This window comes from Pelophylax lessonae (assembly GCF_965119305.1).
Source record: "Pelophylax lessonae genome assembly, chromosome: 11".
Classification (NCBI taxonomy): domain Eukaryota; kingdom Metazoa; phylum Chordata; class Amphibia; order Anura; family Ranidae; genus Pelophylax; species Pelophylax lessonae.
In genome coordinates this window covers 232,039,370-232,062,114 of record NC_138778.1, presented here as the reverse complement: position 1 = coordinate 232,062,114, position 22,745 = coordinate 232,039,370, and the positions used below count along the sequence as shown (strand labels likewise).

Here is a 22,745-nt window from a genome sequence, read left to right as displayed (position 1 = left end):
GCCATCAGTGCAGCCCCATCAATGGCCACCAGTACAGCCCATCAGTGCATCATATCAGTGCCCATCAGTACAGCTTATCAGTGCCGCCTCATCAGTGGCCATCAGTGCAGCCTCTCAGTGCCCATTAGTGCAACATATCAGTGCAGCCCCATCAGTGAAGCTTATCAGTGCCACCCCATCAGTTTCCATCAGTGCAGCATAACAGTGCAGCGTTATCAATGCTGTCTCATTAGTGCCCATCAGTGCAGTTTATCAGTTCCCACCATTGGCAACTCATTAGTGGCCATCAGAGCAGCATATTAGTGGCCATCAGTGCAGCATATTTGCGACCATCAGTGCAGCATATCAGTGGCCATCAGTGCAGCATATCAGTGCTGCCATATCAGTGCAGCCCCATCAGTTTTTTTAAGATATTTGGACTTGTGTTTGCTGCCACTGATTGTAATCTTAGGATTATGTCACTTATTTGTATAATAAATAAAAAGTCCATGGTCCTTATACAAATAAGTGAAATAATCAATGACAGCAAAGTCCAAATTTTTTGCTGCCCCCCCAACAAAGTGCTGCCCTAGGCCTGGGCCTTGTTGGCCTATGCCAAGATACAGCACTGCCACAAATGATAGGAGGAGCACAGACAAGACCAGTCCCCCTGCATAAGGAGAGAGTACAGAGCTGTGGGAGGTGCTCAGCAGGCTCCACCTACCTTAGAAAACTACAGGAGGGGACGGAAACAAAACCAGTCACCCTGCATAAGGAGAGAGAGCAGAGTTGTGGGAGGGGCCCAGCAGGCTCCACCCACTACAAATAATAGGAGGGGCGCAGGCAACACCAGTCCCCCTGCATAAGGAGAGAGTGCAGAGTTGTGGGAGGTGCCCAGCAGGCTCCACCTACCACAGAAAACTACAGGAGGAGGCAGAGACAAAACCAGCCACCCTGCACAAAGAGAGAGAGCAGAGCTGTGGGAGAGGCCCAGCAGTCTCCACCCACTTCAGAAAACTACAGGAAGGGGCGGAGACAAGGCAAGTCACTCTGCACAAGGAAAGAGAGCAGAGCTGTGGGAGGGGCCCAGCAGGCTCCACCCACTACAAACTACAGACTACAGGAGGGGGCGTAGACAAGACCAGTCACGCTGCACAAGAAGAGAGAGCAGCAGTGATTGGTCTTTATTACAGGAAATCTCACACTGGATTACAGATCTGGAAGGAATACACAAAGCTCACTGACAATCAGGCAGAAGACACATGACGAATTTATACAGACAATGTTTACTTCTCCCGGAGTTCAGCTTTAAGAAACGCAGTTGCCGCCACTAAGGTAGACATTAGGGATAAAGACTCTGTTGCCAGGCAACGGCACAAAAATGTATATTATATACTTTTTTACATCTCGTGTGATGACGTCTTAGAAGGCCCTAAAAATAAGTTTTGACGCGAGCCCTCTAAATCTGGAGCGCGGGGGGGAGAAGAGGCGGCAGATATTTCATATAAATCCGCGGACAGATTTCACAGCGCTCGGATCACCGGTGGCGGGATAAAATAATCCACGGATGTCGGATGGGGTCTTAGAGGGTATTTAATGACGATGCGGCATCACAAGACAATTTAAGGTGAAGAATCACAGCAGCGAGTCCTAAAAATAAACCCTATCAATATTTTAGATTTTTTTTCAAGAATTGATTGAGATTCTTCGATTCCAGAGAACTGAATCGTCACTTCAAGCAAGACGGCAAAGTGTAGAGAAGATTTACTTCAGTGGTGGAATATTGGAAGTTTTTATTACCTTGTAAAGTGAAGCTGAGGACAAAGCCAGTCCAGCTTCACCTGACTCAGTGATAGCACAGGCGGGGGTATAGGAATTGCCCCACAACTGCTGACCTGAGCCCCCTGGAATGGCACCTCCCCCTCCTGGTGGATGATAGGCACATCACCCTCCACTTCCCACAATGCATTGCTAATGGGCTAAATGACCCAAGTACAATGCTACATGGAGGGAGGGGCCTTTGGTTATGCAAATCCTGTCTTTGAGAAAGTCGATACGTGCATAGAAGGCTTGGAAGGACTGTGAGAGGTGATGGGGGAGCGAAAAATATGGGATGACCACTGACTGCCAGTGCTGCTGGTTGGCCTGATTATCTATTCGACCAAGGAAACCTGTGATTTGCATGCAGGGAAAAGCAACAAGTTGACTTCAGTCCCCCACTACTCACCTTTCCTTCACTCCCCCATATACTCCCCTTTCCTTCACTCCCCCATATACTCCCCTTTCCTTCACTCCCCCATCTACTCACCTTTCCTTCACTCCCCCATCTACTCACCTTTCCTTCACTCCCCCAACTACTCCCCTTTCCTTCACTCCCCATCTACTCACCTTTCCTTCACTCCCCCATCTACTCACCTTTCCTTCACTCCCCATCTACTCACCTTTCCCTCACTCCCCCATCTACTCACCTTTCCTTCACTCCCCATCTACTCACCTTTCCTTCACTCCCCCATCTACTCACCTTTCCTTCACTCCTCACCTACTCACCTTTCCTTTACTCCCCCATCTACTCACCTTTCCTTCACTCCCCCATCTACTTACCTTTCCTTCACTCCCCATCTACTCACCTTTCCCTCACTCCCCCATCTACTCACCTTTCCTTCACTCCCCCATCTACTCACCTTTCCCTCACTCCCCTATCCACTCACCTTTCCTTCACTCCCCCATATACTCCCCTTTCCTTCACTCCCCCATCTACTCACCTTTCCTTCACTCCCCCATCTACTCACCTTTCCTTCACTCCCCATCTACTCACCTTTCCCTCACTCCCCCATCTACTCACCTTTCCCTCACTCCCCTATCCACTCATCTTTCTTACACTCCCCCACCTACTCACCTTTCCTTCACTCCCCCATCTACTCACCTTTCCTTCACTCCTCCACCTACTCCCCTTTCCTTTACTCCCCCATCTACTCCCCTTTCCTTCACTCCCCCACCTACTCACCTTTCCTTCACTCCCCCACCTACTCACCTTTCCTTTACTCCCCCATCTACTCCCCTTTCCTTCACTCCCCCACCTACTCACCTTTCCTTCACTCCCCCATCTACTCACCTTTCCTTCACTCCCCCATCTACTCCCCTTTCCTTCACTCCCCCACCTACTCCCCTTTCCTTCACTCCCCCACCTACTCACCTTTCCTTCACTCCCCCACCTACTCACCTTTCCTTTACTCCCCCATCTACTCCCCTTTCCTTCACTCCCCCACCTACTCACCTTTCCTTCACTCCCCCACCTACTCACCTTTCTTTTACTCCCCCACCTACTCACCTTTCCTTTACTCCCCCACCTACTCACCTTTCCTTCACTCCCCCATCTACTTACCTTTCCTTCACTCCCCCACCTACTCACCTTTCCTTCACTCCCCCACCTGCTCCCCTTTCCTTTACTCCTCCACCTACTCACCTTTCCTTCACTCCCCATCTACTCACCTTTCCTTTACTCCCCCATCTACTCACCTTTCCTTCACTCCCCCACCTACTCACCTTTCCTTTACTCCCCCACCTACTCACCTTTCCTTTACTCCCCCACCTACTCCCCTTTCCTTCACTCCCCCATCTACTCCCCTTTCCTTCACTCCCCCATCTACTCACCTTTCCTTCACTCCCCCATCTACTCACCTTTCCTTCACTTTCTGATGCTGAGAACCGGAGGAGCCGCCCCGTGTAAGCTCAGAGTCACTAATGTCAGAGCTTACACAGGGGGCTCCGGCCTTCCCAACCTGTGATAGGGTCAGTCGTGTCACATGGAGGGAGTCATAGGCTCCTCCCTAACTGGGACTGACCACATTCTCAGCAGCTGAGACCTGCCTGACAAAGCATAAAGTTTATTTAGATAGATAGATAGATAGATAGATAGATAGATAGATAGATAGATAGATAGATAGATAGATAGATAGATAGATAGATAGATAGATAGATAGATAGATAGATAGATAGATAGATAGATAGATAGATAGATAGATAGATAGATAGATAGATAGAGAGATAGATAGATAGTCACATGGGGTTATCTGCAGGTTAGAGGAGGGAGTGATTTTCGGGGATTTTAGGAAGGCAGCCATTGTTCTGTGCAGTCTGCGAAGGGATAACAATGAATAGTGAGGCTGTGAAATGGGGGGAGGGGTGATTTTGCCACCTCCATTTACAATGAATAAAAGTTAATTACCACCTCCTGGAAGTTATAACAGCCGAGATAATTAATCTGAATGACCCTTAACGATGCCACATGGCTGGGTAATGTTCCTGGTCAGGTATATAAATGTCTTTGGTGGAAGTAATTGATTTCCAGCCTTTAAGGCCAGAGCTCACCACGTCATGAGGGCCAATTAATACCTAAAGTACAACTTCAACCATGAATGAATATTCCCTTCTTGGACCTCTCTAACCATATAATATACAGTACATTTATTGACGTATAAAGATGTAAGTTATATGTATTCATAATTGTGTAAGTGGAAGGGTACTTTACCTTAGCATGGCAGCGGACACCAAGCAATGGTCTTCCTATCTACATGGATCTCAGAGGTCTCCATTCATACAGCCTTATCTCCCATCCCCCTACCTAATATTGGGGTTCTGTGACACCGCTGTATGCTAATCTCTGCCTTCTATTCCCTTACAGTGTTCATTTCTTCCGAAATTCTCCATCCACATCGAGACAAAATATGAAGATAATCAAGGATCCAATGACAGTGTGAGTGCTCAGACTCTTCTATATCTCTGACATATACCGCAGTGCTGTACCGAGATCACTGAGCCAATCACATCAGTCTCTGTACCAGAGGAGCTTACACTCTAATGTCCCCTCCTCCACAGTCACATCAGTCTCTGCACCAGAGGAGCTTACACTCTAATGTCCCCTCCCCCCACAGTCACATCAGTCTCTGTACCAGAGGAGCTTACACTCTAATGTCCCCTCCCCCACAGTCACATCAGTCTCTGTACCAGAGGAGCTTACACTCTAATGTCCCCTCCCCCACAGTCATATCAGTCTCTGCACCACAGGAGCTTACACTCTGATGTCCCCTCCCCCACAGTCACATCAGTCTCTGTACCAGAGGAGCTGACACTTTAATGTCCCCTCCCCCACAGTCACATCAGTCTCTGTACCAGAGGAGCTTACACTCTAATGTCCCCTCCCCCACAGTCACATCAGTCTCTGTACCAGAGGAGCTTACACTCTAATGTCCCCTCCCCCCACAGTCACATCAGTCTCTGTACCAGAGGAGCTTACACTCTAATGTCCCCTCCCCCACAGTCATATCAATCTCTGCACCACAGGAGCTTACACTCTAATGTCCCCTCCCCCACAGTCACATCAGTCTCTGTACCAGAGGAGCTTACACTCTAATGTCCCCTCCCCCACAGTCACATCAGTCTCTGTACCAGAGGAGCTTACACTCTAATGTCCCCTCCCCCACAGTCACATCAGTCTCTGTACCAGAGGAGCTTACACTCTAATGTCCCCTCCCCCACAGTCACCTCAGTCTCTGTACCAGAGGAGCTTACACTCTAATGTCCCCTCCCCCACAGTCACCTGAGTCTCTGTACCAGAGGAGCTTACACTCTAATGTCCCCTCCCCCACAGTCACCTCAGTCTCTGTACCAGAGGAGCTTACACTCTAATGTCTCCTCCCCCACAGTCACCTCAGTCTCTGTACCAGAGGAGCTTACACTCTAATGTCCCCTCCCCCACAGTCACCTCAGCCTCTGTACCAGAGGAGCTTACACTCTAATGTCCCCTCCCCCACAGTCACCTCAGTCTCTGTACCAGAGGAGCTTACACTCTAATGTCCCCTCCCCCACAGTCATATCAGTCTCTGTACCAGAGGAGCTTACACTCTAATGTCTCCTCCCCCACAGTCACCTCAGTCTCTGTACCAGAGGAGCTTACACTCTAATGTCCCCTCCCCCACAGTCACCTCAGTCTCTGTACCAGAGGAGCTTACACTCTAATGTCCCCTCCCTCACAGTCATATCAGTCTCTGTACCAGAGGAGCTTACACTCTAATGTCCCCTCCCCCACAGTCATATCAGTCTCTGTACCAGAGGAGCTTACACTCTAATGTCCCCTCCCCCACAGTCACCTCAGTCTCTGTACCAGAGGAGCTTACACTCTAATGTCCCCTCCCCCACAGTCACCTCAGTCTCTGTACCAGAGGAGCTTACACTCTAATGTCCCCTCCCCCACAGTCACCTCAGTCTCTGTACCAGAGGAGCTTACACTCTAATGTCCCCTCCCCCACAGTCATATCAGTCTCTGTACCAGAGGAGCTTACACTCTAATGTCCCCTCCCCCACAGTCACCTCAGTCTCTGTACCAGAGGAGCTTACACTCTAATGTCCCCTCCCCCACAGTCATCTCAGTCTCTGTACCAGAGGAGCTTACACTCTAATGTCCCCTCCCCCACAGTCATATCAGTCTCTGTACCAGAGGAGCTTACACTCTAATGTCCCCTCCCCCACAGTCACCTCAGTCTCTGTACCAGAGGAGCTTACACTCTAATGTCCCCTCCCCCACAGTCACATCAGTCTCTGTACCAGAGGAGCTTACACTCTAATGTCCCCTCCCCCACAGTCATATCAGTCTCTGTACCAGAGGAGCTTACACTCTAATGTCTCCTCCCCCACAGTCACCTCAGTCTCTGTACCAGAGGAGCTTACACTCTAATGTCCCCTCCCCCACAGTCACATCAGTCTCTGTACCAGAGGAGCTTACACTCTAATGTCCCCTCCCCCACAGTCATATCAGTCTCTGTACCAGAGGAGCTTACACTCTAATGTCTCCTCCCCCACAGTCACCTCAGTCTCTGTACCAGAGGAGCTTACACTCTAATGTCCCCTCCCCCACAGTCACATCAGTCTCTGTACCAGAGGAGCTTACACTCTAATGTCCCCTCCCCCACAGTCATATCAGTCTCTGTACCAGAGGAGCTTACACTCTAATGTCCCCTCCCCCACAGTCATATCAGTCTCTGTACCAGAGGAGCTTACACTCTAATGTCCCCTCCCCCACAGTCACCTCAGTCTCTGTACCAGAGGAGCTTACACTCTAATGTCCCCTCCCCCACAGTCACATCAGTCTCTGTACCAGAGGAACTTACACTCTAATGTCCCCTCCCCCACAGTCATATCAGTCTCTGCACCACAGGAGCTTACACTCCTTACACAGCTCCCGCTATACCTGGCAGAACAGATTTCACACTTCTCTTTCACTGGTGGAATAATTTTCTATCATTTTGTATTATAAATATCCACTGTATCCGTTCCCTTCTGTGGAGTTTAATTGAATTAACCCCCTGCAATGCTGCACCTATTCAGTGCCAGTGTCCGGGCGCAGCACAGTGAGGAGCGATGAGCCCTGTGTTTACCGCCCGGGATACGGTCTCCCCTCATCACCCATCTAGAACACAAGCTGACAGTCATTAATAGACTTTCCACAGAGAGAGCCCAACTATGGGATGAATACTCTGCCACCTTGTGACCAGTGCTGGAATTGCAGGAGAAATCAGCCGGTATATCCCATAGGATCGCACAGGATCGCAGTGTTGTAGAGATTACTGAAACAATGTAGATTTAAAGTTTATATTGTATTTATTTTCATTTATACTATAGTCTGCATGATTATATTCCTGACATGTCACAATATACAGCAACAGTATTATTTTTCAGAAAGGCTCCGCCTTTTATCATTAAACAGCTGTCTATGAGCTGCAGTCAGTGACTGTGCCTATGCTGAGGTGATGTCATCATTCTGCTGCAGGCGGGAGGAAGCATTTCCTGAGTCTCCTCAGTATTGCAGCATAACACAATGCATACTTAAAAAGTTTGGAGTATAATAAGCCCCGGCATCCTTCTCAGGGAGTGCAATAATAACCCCCAGCATTGGTGCCAGTGACAGTAATAATAACCCCCAGCATTGGTGTCAGTGACAGTAATAATAACCCCCAGCATTGGTATCAGTGACAGTAATAATAACCCCCAGCATTGGTGTCAGTGACAGTAATAATAACCCCCAGCATTGGTGCCAGTGGCAGTAATAATAACCCCCAGCATTGGTGCCAGTGACAGTAATAATAACCCCCAGCATTGGTGTCAGTGACAGTAATAATAACCCCTAGCATTGGTATCAGTGACAGTAATAATAACCCCCAGCATTGGTGCCAGTGGCAGTAATAATAACCCCCAGCATTGGTGTCAGTGACAGTAATAATAACCCCCAGCATTGGTGTCAGTGACAGTAATAATAACCCCCAGCATTGGTGTCAGTGACAGTAACAATAACCCAAAGCATTGGTGTCAGTGACAGTAATAATAACCCCCAGCATTGGTGCCAGTGACAGTAATAATAACCCCCAGCATTGGTGCCAGTGACAGTAATAATAACCCCCAGCATTGGTGCCAGTGACAGTAATAATAACCCCTAGCATTGGTGTCAGTGACAGTAATAATAACCCCCAGCATTGGTGCCAGTGACAGTAATAATAACCCCCAGCATTGGTGCCAGTGACAGTAATAATAACCCCCAGCATTGGTGTCAGTGACAGTAATAATAACCCCCAGCATTGGTGTCAGTGACAGTAATAATAACCCCCAGCATTGGTGTCAGTGACAGTAATAATAACCCCCAGCGTTGGTGTCAGTGATAGTAATAATAACCCCCAGCATTGGTGTCAGTGACAGTAATAATAACCCCCAACATTGGTGTCAGTGATAGTAATAATATCCCCCAGCATTGGTGCCAGTGACAGTAATAATAACCCCCAACATTGGTGTCAGTGACAGTAATAATAACCCCCAGCATTGGTGCCAGTGACAGTAATAATAACCCCCAGCATTGGTGCCAGTGACAGTAATAATAACCCCCAGCATTTGTGCCAGTGACAGTAATAATAACCCCCAGCATTGGTGCCAGTGACAGTAATAATAACCCCCAGCATTGGTGCCAGTGATAGTAATAATAACCCATAGCAGCCTAATCGCTGTGCTTTGTTCATTGCAGATATTTGATCACGAAGTGAAGGACTTGGAGAGGGAAGTGTGTTTTATTGACATCGCCTATGATGACGTCCCCGAGAGATACTACAAGGAGTCCGAGGTAAGGGGCCCCCTGGGGCCAGGAATGTGAGACACACTGTGATTGGCTGCCATGTGACACTCCCACAGGGGGCATGGAGGTCGGAATTATAAGATTTGGGATAATAAGAAGTAATGACTTCAGTCTCAGATATTTATAACGGTGCAAAATGTGGGAATAATGGAGCAAAATCTCTTATTGAGATAATTATAACTTCTTATACAAAAAATATCACAGAATGGTGCCTCCCGAAACCCAGGGTAATGTTTTATATTCTATGGAGGGAGGCTGAGAGGCCCAAAACCCGGGGTAATGTCTTATATTCTATGGAGGGAGGCTTAGAAGTCCTAAACCCGGGGTAATGTCTTATATTCTATGGAGGGAGGCTGAGAGGCCCGAAACCCAGGGTAATGTCTTATATTCTATGGAGGGAGGCTTAGAAGTCCTAAACCCGGGGTAATGTCTTATATTCTATGGAGGGAGGCTGAGAGGCCCGAAACCCAGGGTAATGTCTTATATTCTATGGAGGGAGGCGAAAGGCCCGAAACCCGGGGTAATGTCTTATATTCTATGGAGGGAGGCTGAGAAGTCCTAAACCCAGGGTAATGTCTTATATTCTATGGAGGGAGGCTTAGAAGTCCTAAACCCGGGGTAATGTCTTATATTCTATGGAGTGAGGCTGAGAAGTCCTAAACCCGGAGTAATGTCTTCTATTCTATGGAGGGAGGCTGAGAAGTCCTAAACCCGGAGTAATGTCTTATATTCTATGGAGGGAGGCTGAGAAGTCCTAAACCCGGGGTAATGTCTTATATTCTATGGAGGGGGCTGAGAAGTCCTAAACTCGGGGTAATGTCTTATATTCTATGGAGGGAGGCTGAGAAGTCCTAAACCTGGGGTAATGTCTTATATTCTATGGAGGGAGGCTGAGCCTCCCTAAACCCGGGGTAATGTCTTATAGTCTATGGAGGGGGCTGAGAGGCCCGAAACCCGGAGTAATGTCTTATATTCTATGGAGGGTGCTGAGAAGTCCTAAACCCGGGGTAATGTCTTATATTCTATGGAGTGAGGCTGAGAAGTCCTAAACCCGGAGTAATGTCTTAAATTCTGTGGAGGGAGGCTGAGCTTCCCTAAACCCGGGGTAATGTCTTATATTCTATGGAGGGAGGCTGAGCTTCCCTAAACCCAGGGTAAAGTCTTATATTCTATGGAGGGAGGCTGAGAAGTCCTAAACCTGGAGTAATGTCTTATATTCTATGGAGGGAGGCTGAGAAGTCCTAAACCCTGGGTAAAGTCTTATATTCTATGGAGGGAGGCTGAGAAGTCCTAAACCTGGGTTAATGTCTTATATTCTATGGAGGGAGGCTGAGAAGTCCTAAACCTGGGGTAAAGCTTTATATTCTCTGGAGGGAGGCTGAGCTTCCCTAAACCCGGGGTAAATTCTTATATTCTATGGAGGGAGGCTGAGAAGTCCTAAACCTGGGGTAATGTCTTATATTCTATGGAGGGAGGCTGAGAAGTCCTAAACCCGGGGTAATGTCTTATATTCTATGGAGGGAGGCGAAAGGCCCGAAACCCGGGGTAATGTCTTATATTCTATGGAGGGAGGCTGAGAAGTCCTAAACCCAGGGTAATGTCTTATATTCTATGGAGGGAGGCTTAGAAGTCCTAAACCCGGGGTAATGTCTTATATTCTATGGAGTGAGGCTGAGAAGTCCTAAACCCGGAGTAATGTCTTCTATTCTATGGAGGGAGGCTGAGAAGTCCTAAACCCGGAGTAATGTCTTATATTCTATGGAGGGAGGCTGAGAAGTCCTAAACCCGGGGTAATGTCTTATATTCTATGGAGGGGGCTGAGAAGTCCTAAACTCGGGGTAATGTCTTATATTCTATGGAAGGAGGCTGAGAAGTCCTAAACCTGGGGTAATGTCTTATATTCTATGGAGGGAGGCTGAGCCTCCCTAAACCCGGGGTAATGTCTTATAGTCTATGGAGGGGGCTGAGAGGCCCGAAACCCGGAGTAATGTCTTATATTCTATGGAGGGTGCTGAGAAGTCCTAAACCCGGGGTAATGTCTTATATTCTATGGAGTGAGGCTGAGAAGTCCTAAACCCGGAGTAATGTCTTAAATTCTGTGGAGGGAGGCTGAGCTTCCCTAAACCCGGGGTAATGTCTTATATTCTATGGAGGGAGGCTGAGCTTCCCTAAACCCAGGGTAAAGTCTTATATTCTATGGAGGGAGGCTGAGAAGTCCTAAACCTGGAGTAATGTCTTATATTCTATGGAGGGAGGCTGAGAAGTCCTAAACCTGGGTTAATGTCTTATATTCTATGGAGGGAGGCTGAGAAGTCCTAAACCTGGGGTAAAGCTTTATATTCTCTGGAGGGAGGCTGAGCTTCCCTAAACCCGGGGTAAATTCTTATATTCTATGGAGGGAGGCTGAGAAGTCCTAAACCTGGGGTAATGTCTTATATTCTATGGAGGGAGGCTGAGAAGTCCTAAACCCGGGGTAAAGTCTTATATTCTATGGAGGGAGGCTGAGCTTCCCTAAACCCGGGGTAAATTCTTATATTCTATGGAGGGAGGCTGAGAAGTCCTAAACCCGGAGTAATGTCTTATATTCTATGGAGGGAGGCTGAGAAGTCCTAAACCCGGGGTAATGTCTTATATTCTGTGGAGGGAGGCTGAGAAGTCCTAAACCCGGGGTAATGTCTTTTATTCTATGGAGGGAGGCTGAGAGCCCGTACACCCGGGGTAATGTCTTATATTTGTATGGAGGGAGCCTCCATAAACCCGGGGTAATGTCTTGGTAACGGCCGTTCACTTGTTGAAGAATAAAGGGAAAGCTGGAGGTCAGATGTAATAGTGACACAAGTAATGAAGGAGGACCACCAATATAGAGGACTGTGTGTGTTGGGGGGGGGGTAATCACAGGAGGACACAAAGTAACATTTTCCGGTTGGAATTTCCATAGACGGAGAGCACATGTGTTGTATAATGGAGGGACCCGGCCGAGCGCACGTAATCGGGTTATCCTCGCTGTGAACGGTGACTGAGCTCACAAAGGTGAAACCCATCTGCTGTATTCAATTCAATGAGTTACACGCCACCGGAGAGGCAGCCGGGGGCAGACATACACAGAGGGGTGCACGGTTCTTAGATGAGGACTGTGAATGGCCGGGTGATGGGGGAGAGGAGAACGCGGGGACAGAGGTGACCATTAAAAAAAGCACATAGAAACCACGGGAGTGTGCGGCCGTGTTAATTCTTCGACAAGCCAAAATGTATTTGCTGAGACGGTTCCATTCACATTCACTATAATACCAAAAGTATTGGGACGCCGGCCTTTACACACACATGAACTTTAACCATAACTATTCTATGGAGGGAGGCTGAGAAGTCCTAAACCCTGGGTAAAGTCTTATATTCTATGGAGTGAGGCTGAGAAGTCCTAAACCCGGAGTAATGTCTTATATTCTATGGAGGGTGCTGAGAAGTCCTAAACCCGGGGTAATGTCTTATATTCTATGGAGTGAGGCTGAGAAGTCCTAAACCTGGGGTAATGTCTTATATTCTATGGAGGGAGGCTGAGAAGTCCTAAACCTGGGGTAATGTCTTATATTCTATGGAGGGAGGCTGAGAAGTCCTAAACCTGGGGTATTAATTCTTCGACAAGCCAAAATGTATTTGCTGAGACGGTTCCATTCACATTCACTATAATACCAAAAGTATTGGGACGCCGGCCTTTACACACACATGAACTTTAACCATAACTATTCTATGGACGCCGGCCTTTACACACACATGAACTTTAACCACTTCACCACCGGAGGATTTTCCTGCTTTACGTCCAGGCCACTTTTTGCAACTTGGCACTGCGCGACTTTAACTGACAATTGCGCGGTCATGCAACGCCGTACCCAAACGAAATTTACGTCCTTTTTTCCCCACAAACAGAGCTTTCTTTTGGTGGTATTTGATCACCTCTGCGCTTTTCATTTTTTGCAATATTAATAAAAAAAGAGCGAAAATTCTGCGAAAAAATTGACATTTTCTACTTTGACAGTTAAAAAATATCCAATGTATTCAATTTTTGTCATATATTTAGGCCAAAATGTATTTAGCTCCATGTCTTTGACAAAAAAATCCTCAATGATCGTATTTTTAACCGCTCTAAGACCGGAAGATTTTACCCCATTCCTGACCAGGCTATATTTTGCGATTCGGCACTGCGTTATTTTAACAGACATTTGCGCGGTCGTGCAACGCTGTACTCAAATTAAATTTATGTCCTTTTTTTTCCCCCACAAATAGAGATTTCTTTTGGTGGTATTTGATCACCTCTGCGATTTTTAATTTTTGAAAAAAAGAGTGACAATTTTGAAAAAAAAAACAATATTTTTACATTCTGATATATAACATTCCCAAAAAAATTAAAAATCTAAATTTTTTAACATCTTAGGCCAATGTCTGCTGGCCACCCGCGATCGTCCGCTGCAGAGAGAGAACGGCAGACGGCTGATGTAAACAAAGCCGCCTGTCATTCTCCCTGGTGTAACTGCAGAGATCATACGATCCTGCTATGTAGGATCGTATGTCTCTGTGGTTACATGAAAAGCCACGCCCCTTTACAGTAAGAAACACGCCCCTAGGGACACATTTAACCCCTGCCTCTCCAATAAAGTTTACCCCTTCCCTGCCAGTGTCATTTTTACAGTAACAATGCATATGTATAGCACTGATTACTGTAGTAATGTCACTGGTCCCCCCAAAAGTGTCAAAAATGTCAGTCAAGGGTCCGATCTGTCTGCGCAGTCCCGCAAAAAAAATCGCAGATTGCCGCCATTACGCGTTAAAAAAAAACAACAAAAATGACAGAAATCTTTCCCTTTGTTAGTAAACGCAATAACTTTTGCGCAAACCAATCAAAATACGCTTATTGTGATTTTTTTTACAAACATATGTAGCATAAAACAAATCGGCCAAAAATGTTAAAAGATTTTGTATTTTACATTTTTTTTGGGGGAATTTCATATAAAAAAATGTGAAAAATATTATTATTTTTGCAAAATTGTCGCTGTTTTTTTGTTTATAGCGCATGATCGAAAAATCGCAGAGGTGATCAAATACCACCAAAAGAAAGCTCTGTTTGTGGGAAAAAAAAGGACGTAAATTTTGTTTGGGTACAGCGTCGCACGACCGCGCAATTGTCCGTTAAAATCACGCAGTGCCGAATCGCAAAATAGGCCCTGGTCAGGAAGGGGGTAAAATCTTCCGGGGCTTAAGTGGTTAAGAGTTCCCTTCACTGGAACTAAGGGGCCAAGCCCAACCCCTGAACAACCACCCCACACCACAATCCATAATCCCCCCCTTCACCAAATGATTTGGACCAGTGCACAAAGCTGATGAGTCATCCGTTGGTAAGGACGCGGAGGGCATCTTCCCGGCCCCCTCCTTAACAACCAGCTAATATAAAAGACGCCGGCTCCAAAAATTTGTATCTGAACAGCATCTCAATCGCAGTTGAACCTCTGCTTTGGAAATTCACAGTGAAAAGGAGTGGGAAATTTGCACCAGACGTGTGAACCGAGCCTTACATTAGAAATGAGCAATCATGTGCAGGTAGGTGAACATTGACAGTCAGCTATGAACTGAGACTTGGACCTGAGCTGAGACCAGGATTGAACCCTGCAGAGTTAGACTCTGTAAAGAGGTCAACCACTCAGATCCCAACATGAGATTCTCCTCCTCCATTGCAGGAGTTCAGGGACCGATGGTGCATCCAACCACCACATGCTGCTGACCAATTGAAACCTTTTGGCTTTGGACTCATTTAAGGTTTTTAAAGCCCACTTTCACCAATTTTTTTTTTGGCACCCTCTCTACCCCTCTGCATCCTCCTCCATTCTGCAACGCTGGTTTCTTCTAGGTTGAATGATGCCCAACATCAAGCATCCTACTTCCTGTGAGGCAAAGGGGCGTCATGGACCAACCCCCTGGGGGGGCATCATACCAGCCATGGCTCATAGAAAACCACCTACTACCAACGCGGGTATTGTAGAAGAGGACTCTGGGATATCATGTGACCAGCCAGAAGAACGAAACTAGAATAAGGCCCCGTTCACATAGGGGTGACGCTACTTCGCACCGCGACCTCCGAGGTCGCGGTGCGAGCAGCGCGCCGCGACCTCAAAGCGGCCGCCACGGACTTCATAACATTGAAGTCTATGGCGGTCGCCTCCTGGTCGCCCCAAAGAAGCTCCGGACCCTTTTTCTAAGTCGGAGCGACTTATGTCGCTCCTATTAGAACGGGTCCGCAGCTTCCCTATGGGAGGCGACGTACAGCGACCTGTGAGGCGACCAGGTCGCCTCACAGATCGCCTTAGTGTGAACGGGGACTAAGGGTATGTATTATAATAAAAATATTAAACATCTAATGAAATAATATTATATTATTATAAATAATATTATATTATTTAGGTAAACAATACATCATTAAAATAATAATATTTAAATTATTAAGTAATGATAACATGTTAATTTTATTTATTTAATTTTAATTCATATCAAACAGTATTTTATTTATATAATAAATAAAACTCATTATTTAAAATTAATAATATTCATCAATAACTATTGGTAGTAAAAAAATGTAGCAGAATACAAATTGGTCTAAAAGGATGAAAATTTTTGGTTCTTACAATTTTTTTTGGAATGTTATATAGCAGAATGCGAAAAAATTATTATTATTTTTTTTTTTTTCAGAATTGTCGCTCTTTTTTTGTTTATAGCGCAAAAAAAAAAAAAATCGCAGAGGTGATCAAATACCACCAAAAGAAAGCTCTATTTGTGGGAAAAAAGGACATCAATTTTATTTGGGTACAGCGTCGCATGACCGCGCAATCTTCCATTAAATTAACGCAGTATCGAATCGCACACAATGGCCTGGTCATTAAGGGGGACAATCTTCCAGTCCAGAAGTGGTTAAATACTACATACATAATATTAATTATTTACGTTTGATATTATTCATTAATTATTAATAGTAGTAATAATTATAATAGTAGTGATGATAATTAATCTTAAATCAGTTTTATTTATTTAAATACTACATACAATTAATTATTTAAAGTTAATATTATTCAATAATAATTATTTTTAGTAATAATAATAAAAATAGTAGTGATGATAATTATTTTTAAATAAGTAATATTTATTTAAGTAATACATAAAATTAATTATTTAAAATTTATATTTTTCATTAATGATTAATGGTATTAATAATAAAAAATAGTATTGATGATAATTAATATTAAATCAGTTTTATTTTTTTTAAATACTTCATACAATTAATTATTTTAAATTAATATTATTTAATAATAATTATTGTTAGTAATAATAATAAAAATAGTAGTGATGATAACTAAAAATTACTTATTTAATATTAATTATCATCACTACTATTATAATTATTACTACTATTACAAATTAATAACTAATATGAAATTTAAATAATTGTATGTATTACTTAACTAAAAATGACTTATTTAATATTAATTAAGTAATACATACAATTAATTATTTCAATTTGATATTATTTTTTAATTTGTAATAGTTACATAGTTACATAGTTACATAGTAGGTGAGGTTGAATAAAGACAATAGTCCATCCAGTTCAACCTGTGTAGGTGTGTGTGGTTGTAATCATCTCCCATACCCCTGAATGTTCTGATCCTTGAGATGTAAGTCTAAGAGTCTTTTGAAAGCCACCATACTTCCCGCAGAAACCACCTCTTGTGGTAGAGAATTCCACAATCTTGTTGCCCTAACAGTAAAGAACCCCCCGCGTTGCCTGAGGTTAAAACGCTTCTCCTCTAATCGCATTGTATGCCCTCGAGTCCTCATGCAATCCCTTCGAATGAACAGCTTTTTTTCTAAGCTGGGATCCCCATTAAGATATTTATAAATTGCTATCATGTCCCCCCTCAGACGTCTCTTCTCCAGGGAGAATAAATCGAGCGATTGTAGACGCTCTTCATAGTCAAGGTCCTCCAATCCCCTAATTAGTTTAGTTGCCCTTCTCTGGACTCTCTCCAGCTCCAACACATCCCTCCTGAGGACTGGCGACCAGAACTGGACGGAATACTCCAGATGCGGTCGGACCAGAGTTTTATAAAGTGGAAGGATTATAGTCTTATCTCTGGAATACATCCCTTTCTTTATGCATGCTAATATTGTGCTGGCTTTGGCAGCTGCCACTTGACATTGCATGCTGTTTCCTAATCTATCATTAACCAAGACTCCCAGATCCTTCTCCATTTTTGATTCCCCCAAGGGCTCCCCTCCTAACGTGTATTGTGATTTTATGTTTTTAGTCCCCAAGTGCAAAACCTTACACTTCTCCACGTTAAACCTCATTTGCCATGTCGTTGCCCACTCTGTTATTTTGTCCAGGTCATTCTGCAGGATATCTGCTTCATGTTGTGAAGTTATTGCCCTGCCTAATTTTGTGTCATCTGCAAAAACTGATATCGAACTACTGATCCCGACCTCAATGTTGTTTATGAATAAATTGAACAAGGTTGGTCCCAGGACTGAGCCTTGGGGGACCCCGCTTACCACCTCAGACCAGTCTGAGTATGCGCTGTTTGAGTGAATAGTAGTGATGATAATTAATATTAAATCAGTTTTATTTATTGCTACATACAATTATTGAAAGTTAATGTTATGCAATACAATTATTGTTAGTAATAATAATACAAATAGCAGTGATGATAATAAATATTAAATAAGTAATTTTTATTTAAGTAATACATAAAATGATTTTTTTAAATTTGATGATATTCTTTAATTATTAATGGTAGTAATATTATTAGTAGTGATGATAATTATTATTAAATCAGTTTTATTTAATACTACATACAATTATTGAAAGTTAATGTTATGCAATACAATTATTGTTAGTAATAATAATAAAAATAGTAGTGATGATAATAAATATTAAATAAGTAATTTTTATTTAAGTAATACATAAAATGTTTTTTTTTAATTTGATGATATTCTTTTATTATTAATGGTAGTAATAATATAGTTACAATTAGTAGTGATTATAATTAATATTAAATCGGTTTTATTTATTACTACATACAATTATTTAAAATTAATGTTATGCAATAGAATTATTGTTAGTAATAATAAAAATAGTAGTGATGATAATAAATATTAAATAAGTAATTTTTATTTAAGTAATACATAAAATGTTTTTTTAAATTTGATGATATTCTTTTATTATTAATGGTAGTAATAATATAGTTACAATTAGTAGTGATTATAATTAATATTAAATCGGTTTTATTTATTACTACATACAATTATTTAAAATTAATGTTATGCAATACAATTATTGTTAGTAATAATAAAAATAGTAGTGATGATAATAAATATTAAATAAGTAATTTTTATTTAAGTAATACATAAAATGATTTTTTTAAATTTGATGATATTTATTTATTATTAATGGTAGTAATAATATAGTTACAATTAGTAGTGATTGATAATTAATATTAAATCGGTTTTATTTATTACTACATACAATTTTTTTTAAATTAATGTTATGCAATACAATTATTTTTAGTAATAATAATAAAAATAGTAGTGATGATAATAAATATTAAATCAGTTTTATTTATTTTTTTACTACATATAAATATTTATTACAAAATAATATTATTCATTAATTATTGAAAATTAATGTTATGCAATAGAATTATTGTTAGTAATAATAATAAAAATAGTAGTGATGATAATAAATATTAAATCAGTTTTATTTATTTTTTTACTACATATAAATATTTATTACAAAATAATATTATTCATTAATTATTGAAAATTAATGTTATGCAATAGAATTATTGTTTGTAATAATAATAAAAATAGTAGTGATGATAATAAATATTAAATCCGTTTTATTTATTTTTTTACTACACATAAATATTTATTACAAAATAATATTATTCATTAATTATTATTGATAGTAATAATGATAAGGTTAATTTAATAATGTTTACAAAATGTGCAACGCTGCACATTTTGGTAAACCGTACTATTCTTTGCAACGCATGTATGGGATTGTGAATAGTGTCAGCAGCTTTTACATTTTTATTCTTTTTTCATAACATCACTAGTAGAGCGCAGGATTATTTGTTCTAATGATAAAAGTAGTACTGATGATGCTGATAATTATTATTAAATAAGTATTATTTATTTAAAACATAAAATTTGTTATTTAAATGTATTTTTATTTATTACTATTTATTAAAAATGAATGGTAGTATTATTAATAATAATAATAGTAGTTATTATATTAATAACAGTGATAATATTATTAATAATTATAACAGTATTAATAATATATTTAAGTGCATAAAATATAAAAAATGATGATATAAAAAATAAGAAGTAAGGTCAGCCCTGGGTAAGGGTTTCCAATCCTGGCAGGTAATGGCCGTTGTACGATTGACTGGGGGACATAGAATTGTCACATCTGTCTGTGGTCCAGTTTCAGCATTTCGGGAAGTCTGACGCGCTCAGCCCAGTGGCGGTCTCTGACCGGCTGCCAGTCGGCGCACAGGACAATAATACTGACTGGCGTGTGAAGGTGCCGGAGAAGCATTGAGGGAAAATTACCTGGTGATAAAACCGACTTTATCGTCCCGTCCCTGACACGGAATTGTGCATTTCATCCTCCATAAATAAAGGCGGCGGTGGCAGCCTGACACTCATTTTCCTGAAGGATTAATGCAGTCTTCTGAGGAGCTCGCCGTGACCAACGCCAGGAGCTCAGCGTGTCATAAAGAACTCTATTTTATCAGCCTGACATTCTCTGCACAAAATAGGATTTTCTTCACCATTCCCCGCATTATTTCCTTTCCAGATCAGTGAAGTATTTTTTAATAGTCTAATTATGACGGGAGGATGTGGAGTAATGCAGAAAAGGACGTCCGCATGCAGACAGCATCACTTGGGCAGCTTCTTTAAGTATTAAAGAGCTTCTCCAGGCTAAACTGCAACTGAATTTCTACATATACAGGAAAATGTTTTATCTAAAGTTCTTCCCCCTCCTGCTCATCATCCTACTTAGAGGACAATCCCACTGCAAGCCTGATTTCAGCTGGTGTGTGGCAGCTCATTATGAAACTAATTTTAGATACTTAAAGCCAGCTGGATTGAAATGGATCTCCTAACGTTTGAAGGAGGGCTTCAGTATACTAAGGGCTTTATTTTATGTTAGCCTGGAGTTGCCCTGTGCGTTATTTAAGAGGTCCTAGGGAAAACGAAGACACATGGAAAGCTGTGACGATCTGCACACTGAGGTTCACACTATGGCGATCCGACTTCGGGGGCGACCTGTGAAGTCGCGTGCACCGCGACTTTGGCGCAACTTGCACGGACTTCACATAATGGAAGTCAATGCAAGTCGCTCCAATGTCGCCCCGAAGTAGTACAGGAACTATTTTCTATGTCAGAGCGACTTGAGTCGCTCCTATTAGAACGGTTCCCGTAGCACAGAATGGACCGCGACTTGTCAGGCTGACAAGTCGCCTGACAAGTCGCAGTAGTGTGAACCAGGACTCATATTATTTCAATTTTCTTTTGTGAATATTTATAAATTATTTTTTCTTGGTTTTGGATGGAGTAGTGAGGGGTTAGAACCCCTGTGAGGTTTATTTATTTTGCCTCTCTATTTATTTTGTCCTCTCCTGGGGAAGTTCATCCTCTCTATTATCCTGGTGGCCATTGTCTATAAGACAGAAAGTGATAGAAAATACAAAATATTACAGATAACGACTATTTCCAGATTGTCTAGGATCTTCAGTACTCCCAGGATCCATGATGGTTCTTCTAGTATTTCAGATTTTTTAGGATCTCCAGTACTCACAGGATCTATGATAGGTCTTCCATGATTGCTAGGTTTTCTAGGATCTCTAGATTTCACAGGACCCATGATGGGTCTTTCATGATTTTTAGATTTCTAGGATCTCTATATTTCACAGGATCCATGATGGGTCTTTCATGATTTTTGATTTTCTAGGATCTCCAGTATTCACAGGAACTATGATAGGTCTTTCGATGATTGCTAGGTCTTCTAGGATCTCTAGATTTCACAGGATCCATGATGGGTCTTCCATGATTTCTAGATTTTCTTGGATCCTCCAGTATTCACAGGATCCATAATGGTTCTTCTAGTATTTCAGTATTTCTGGTTTTCTAGGAGCTCCGGTATTCACAGGGTCCATAATGGGTCTTTCATGATTTTAGATTTTCTAGGATCTCCAGTATTCACAGGATCTATGATAGGTCTTTCATGATTTCTAGATTTTCTTGGATCCTCCAGTATTCACAGGATCCATAATGGGTCTTTCATGATTTTGGATTTTCTAGGATCTCCAGTATTTACAGGATCTATGATAGATCTTCCACGATTTCTAGATTTTCTATGATGTCCAGATTTCACAGGGTCCATGATGGGTCTTTCATAATTTTAGATTTTCTAGGATCTCCAGATTTCTCAGGATCCATGATAGGTCTTCTATGATTTCTAGATTTTCTAGGATCTTGATTATTCACAGGATCCATGATGGTTCTTCTAGTATTTCAGTATTTCTGGTTTTCTAGGAGCTCCAGTATTCACAGGGTCCATTATGGATCTTTCATGATTTCCAGATTTTCTACAATCTCTAGTATTCACAGGATCTATGATAAGTCTTCCAGGATTTCTAGATTTTCTAGGCTCTACAGTATTCACAGGATCCATGATGGTTCTTCTAGCATTTCCAGATTTTATAGGATCTCCAGTATTCACAGGATCTATGATGGATCTTTCATGTTTTCCACATTTTCTAGGATCCCCAGTATTCACAGGATCTATGTGTCATGGACTGCTTTTTATCATCTCTCCTCCCTGTTTGGCTCCACCCCAGGCCATTCAAGGAAGTCTATATTAACCAGTGCACTGCAGGTCTGCTTTGCTGTTCAACAGTGTTTGTTAGTTTGTGTTCCTGTCTGCCGTGTGCTTCATCTACCTTTCTGTGTACCAATTTGGCTCGTCTCTGACCACTCCTGTTTGCCTGTTACCCTGACCTTTGGCCTGTCTCTTGGTTACCCTCGTCTGCCTGTTCCCCCGACCTCGGCCTACCCATCACTGTCCCTTGTGCCCTGAGTGGCTGCTTCCCCTCTCTCCCTACGGAGCGTGACCGGGGGGGACCCCAGGGGCCACGACCTGGGCCCAGCTGCAGCAAAGTCCATCCTCACCACTAGAGGCTCTGGTGAACACCTGCTGGGTCTTAGACTCCGCGCCCTGGGGAATCTTGGGCTCACGTTTCTGTCCATCCGCAGCAGTCAGCTATTGGGTTCACTACCTTGCGGTGCACCCCTGCCTCCAACAGGGTCAGTTGTCACCTGGCCACAGGTGACCTGACACTATGATAGGTCTTCCATGATTTCTAGATTTTCTAGGCTCTCCAGCATTCATATGAGCCATGATGGTTCTTGTAGTATTTCAGATTTTCTAGGAGCTCCAGTATTCACAGGATCTATGATAGGTCTTCCAGGTTTTCTAGATTTTCTAGGCTCT

At 42.7% G+C, this 22,745-nt stretch overlaps 1 protein-coding gene across 2 annotated transcripts in view; it reads left to right on the top strand.

The window, feature by feature from the left end:
* PITPNC1 (phosphatidylinositol transfer protein cytoplasmic 1) overlaps positions 1-22,745 on the top strand; it is a 242,031-nt gene that overhangs the window by 176,367 nt on the left and 42,919 nt on the right. For both annotated transcript variants that reach the window (XM_082272120.1, XM_082272121.1), the window contains exons 4-5: positions 4,661-4,732; positions 9,041-9,136. In XM_082272120.1, the coding sequence (XP_082128246.1) occupies positions 4,661-4,732; positions 9,041-9,136 (168 nt within the window). The remainder of the gene's footprint in view (positions 1-4,660; positions 4,733-9,040; positions 9,137-22,745) is intronic.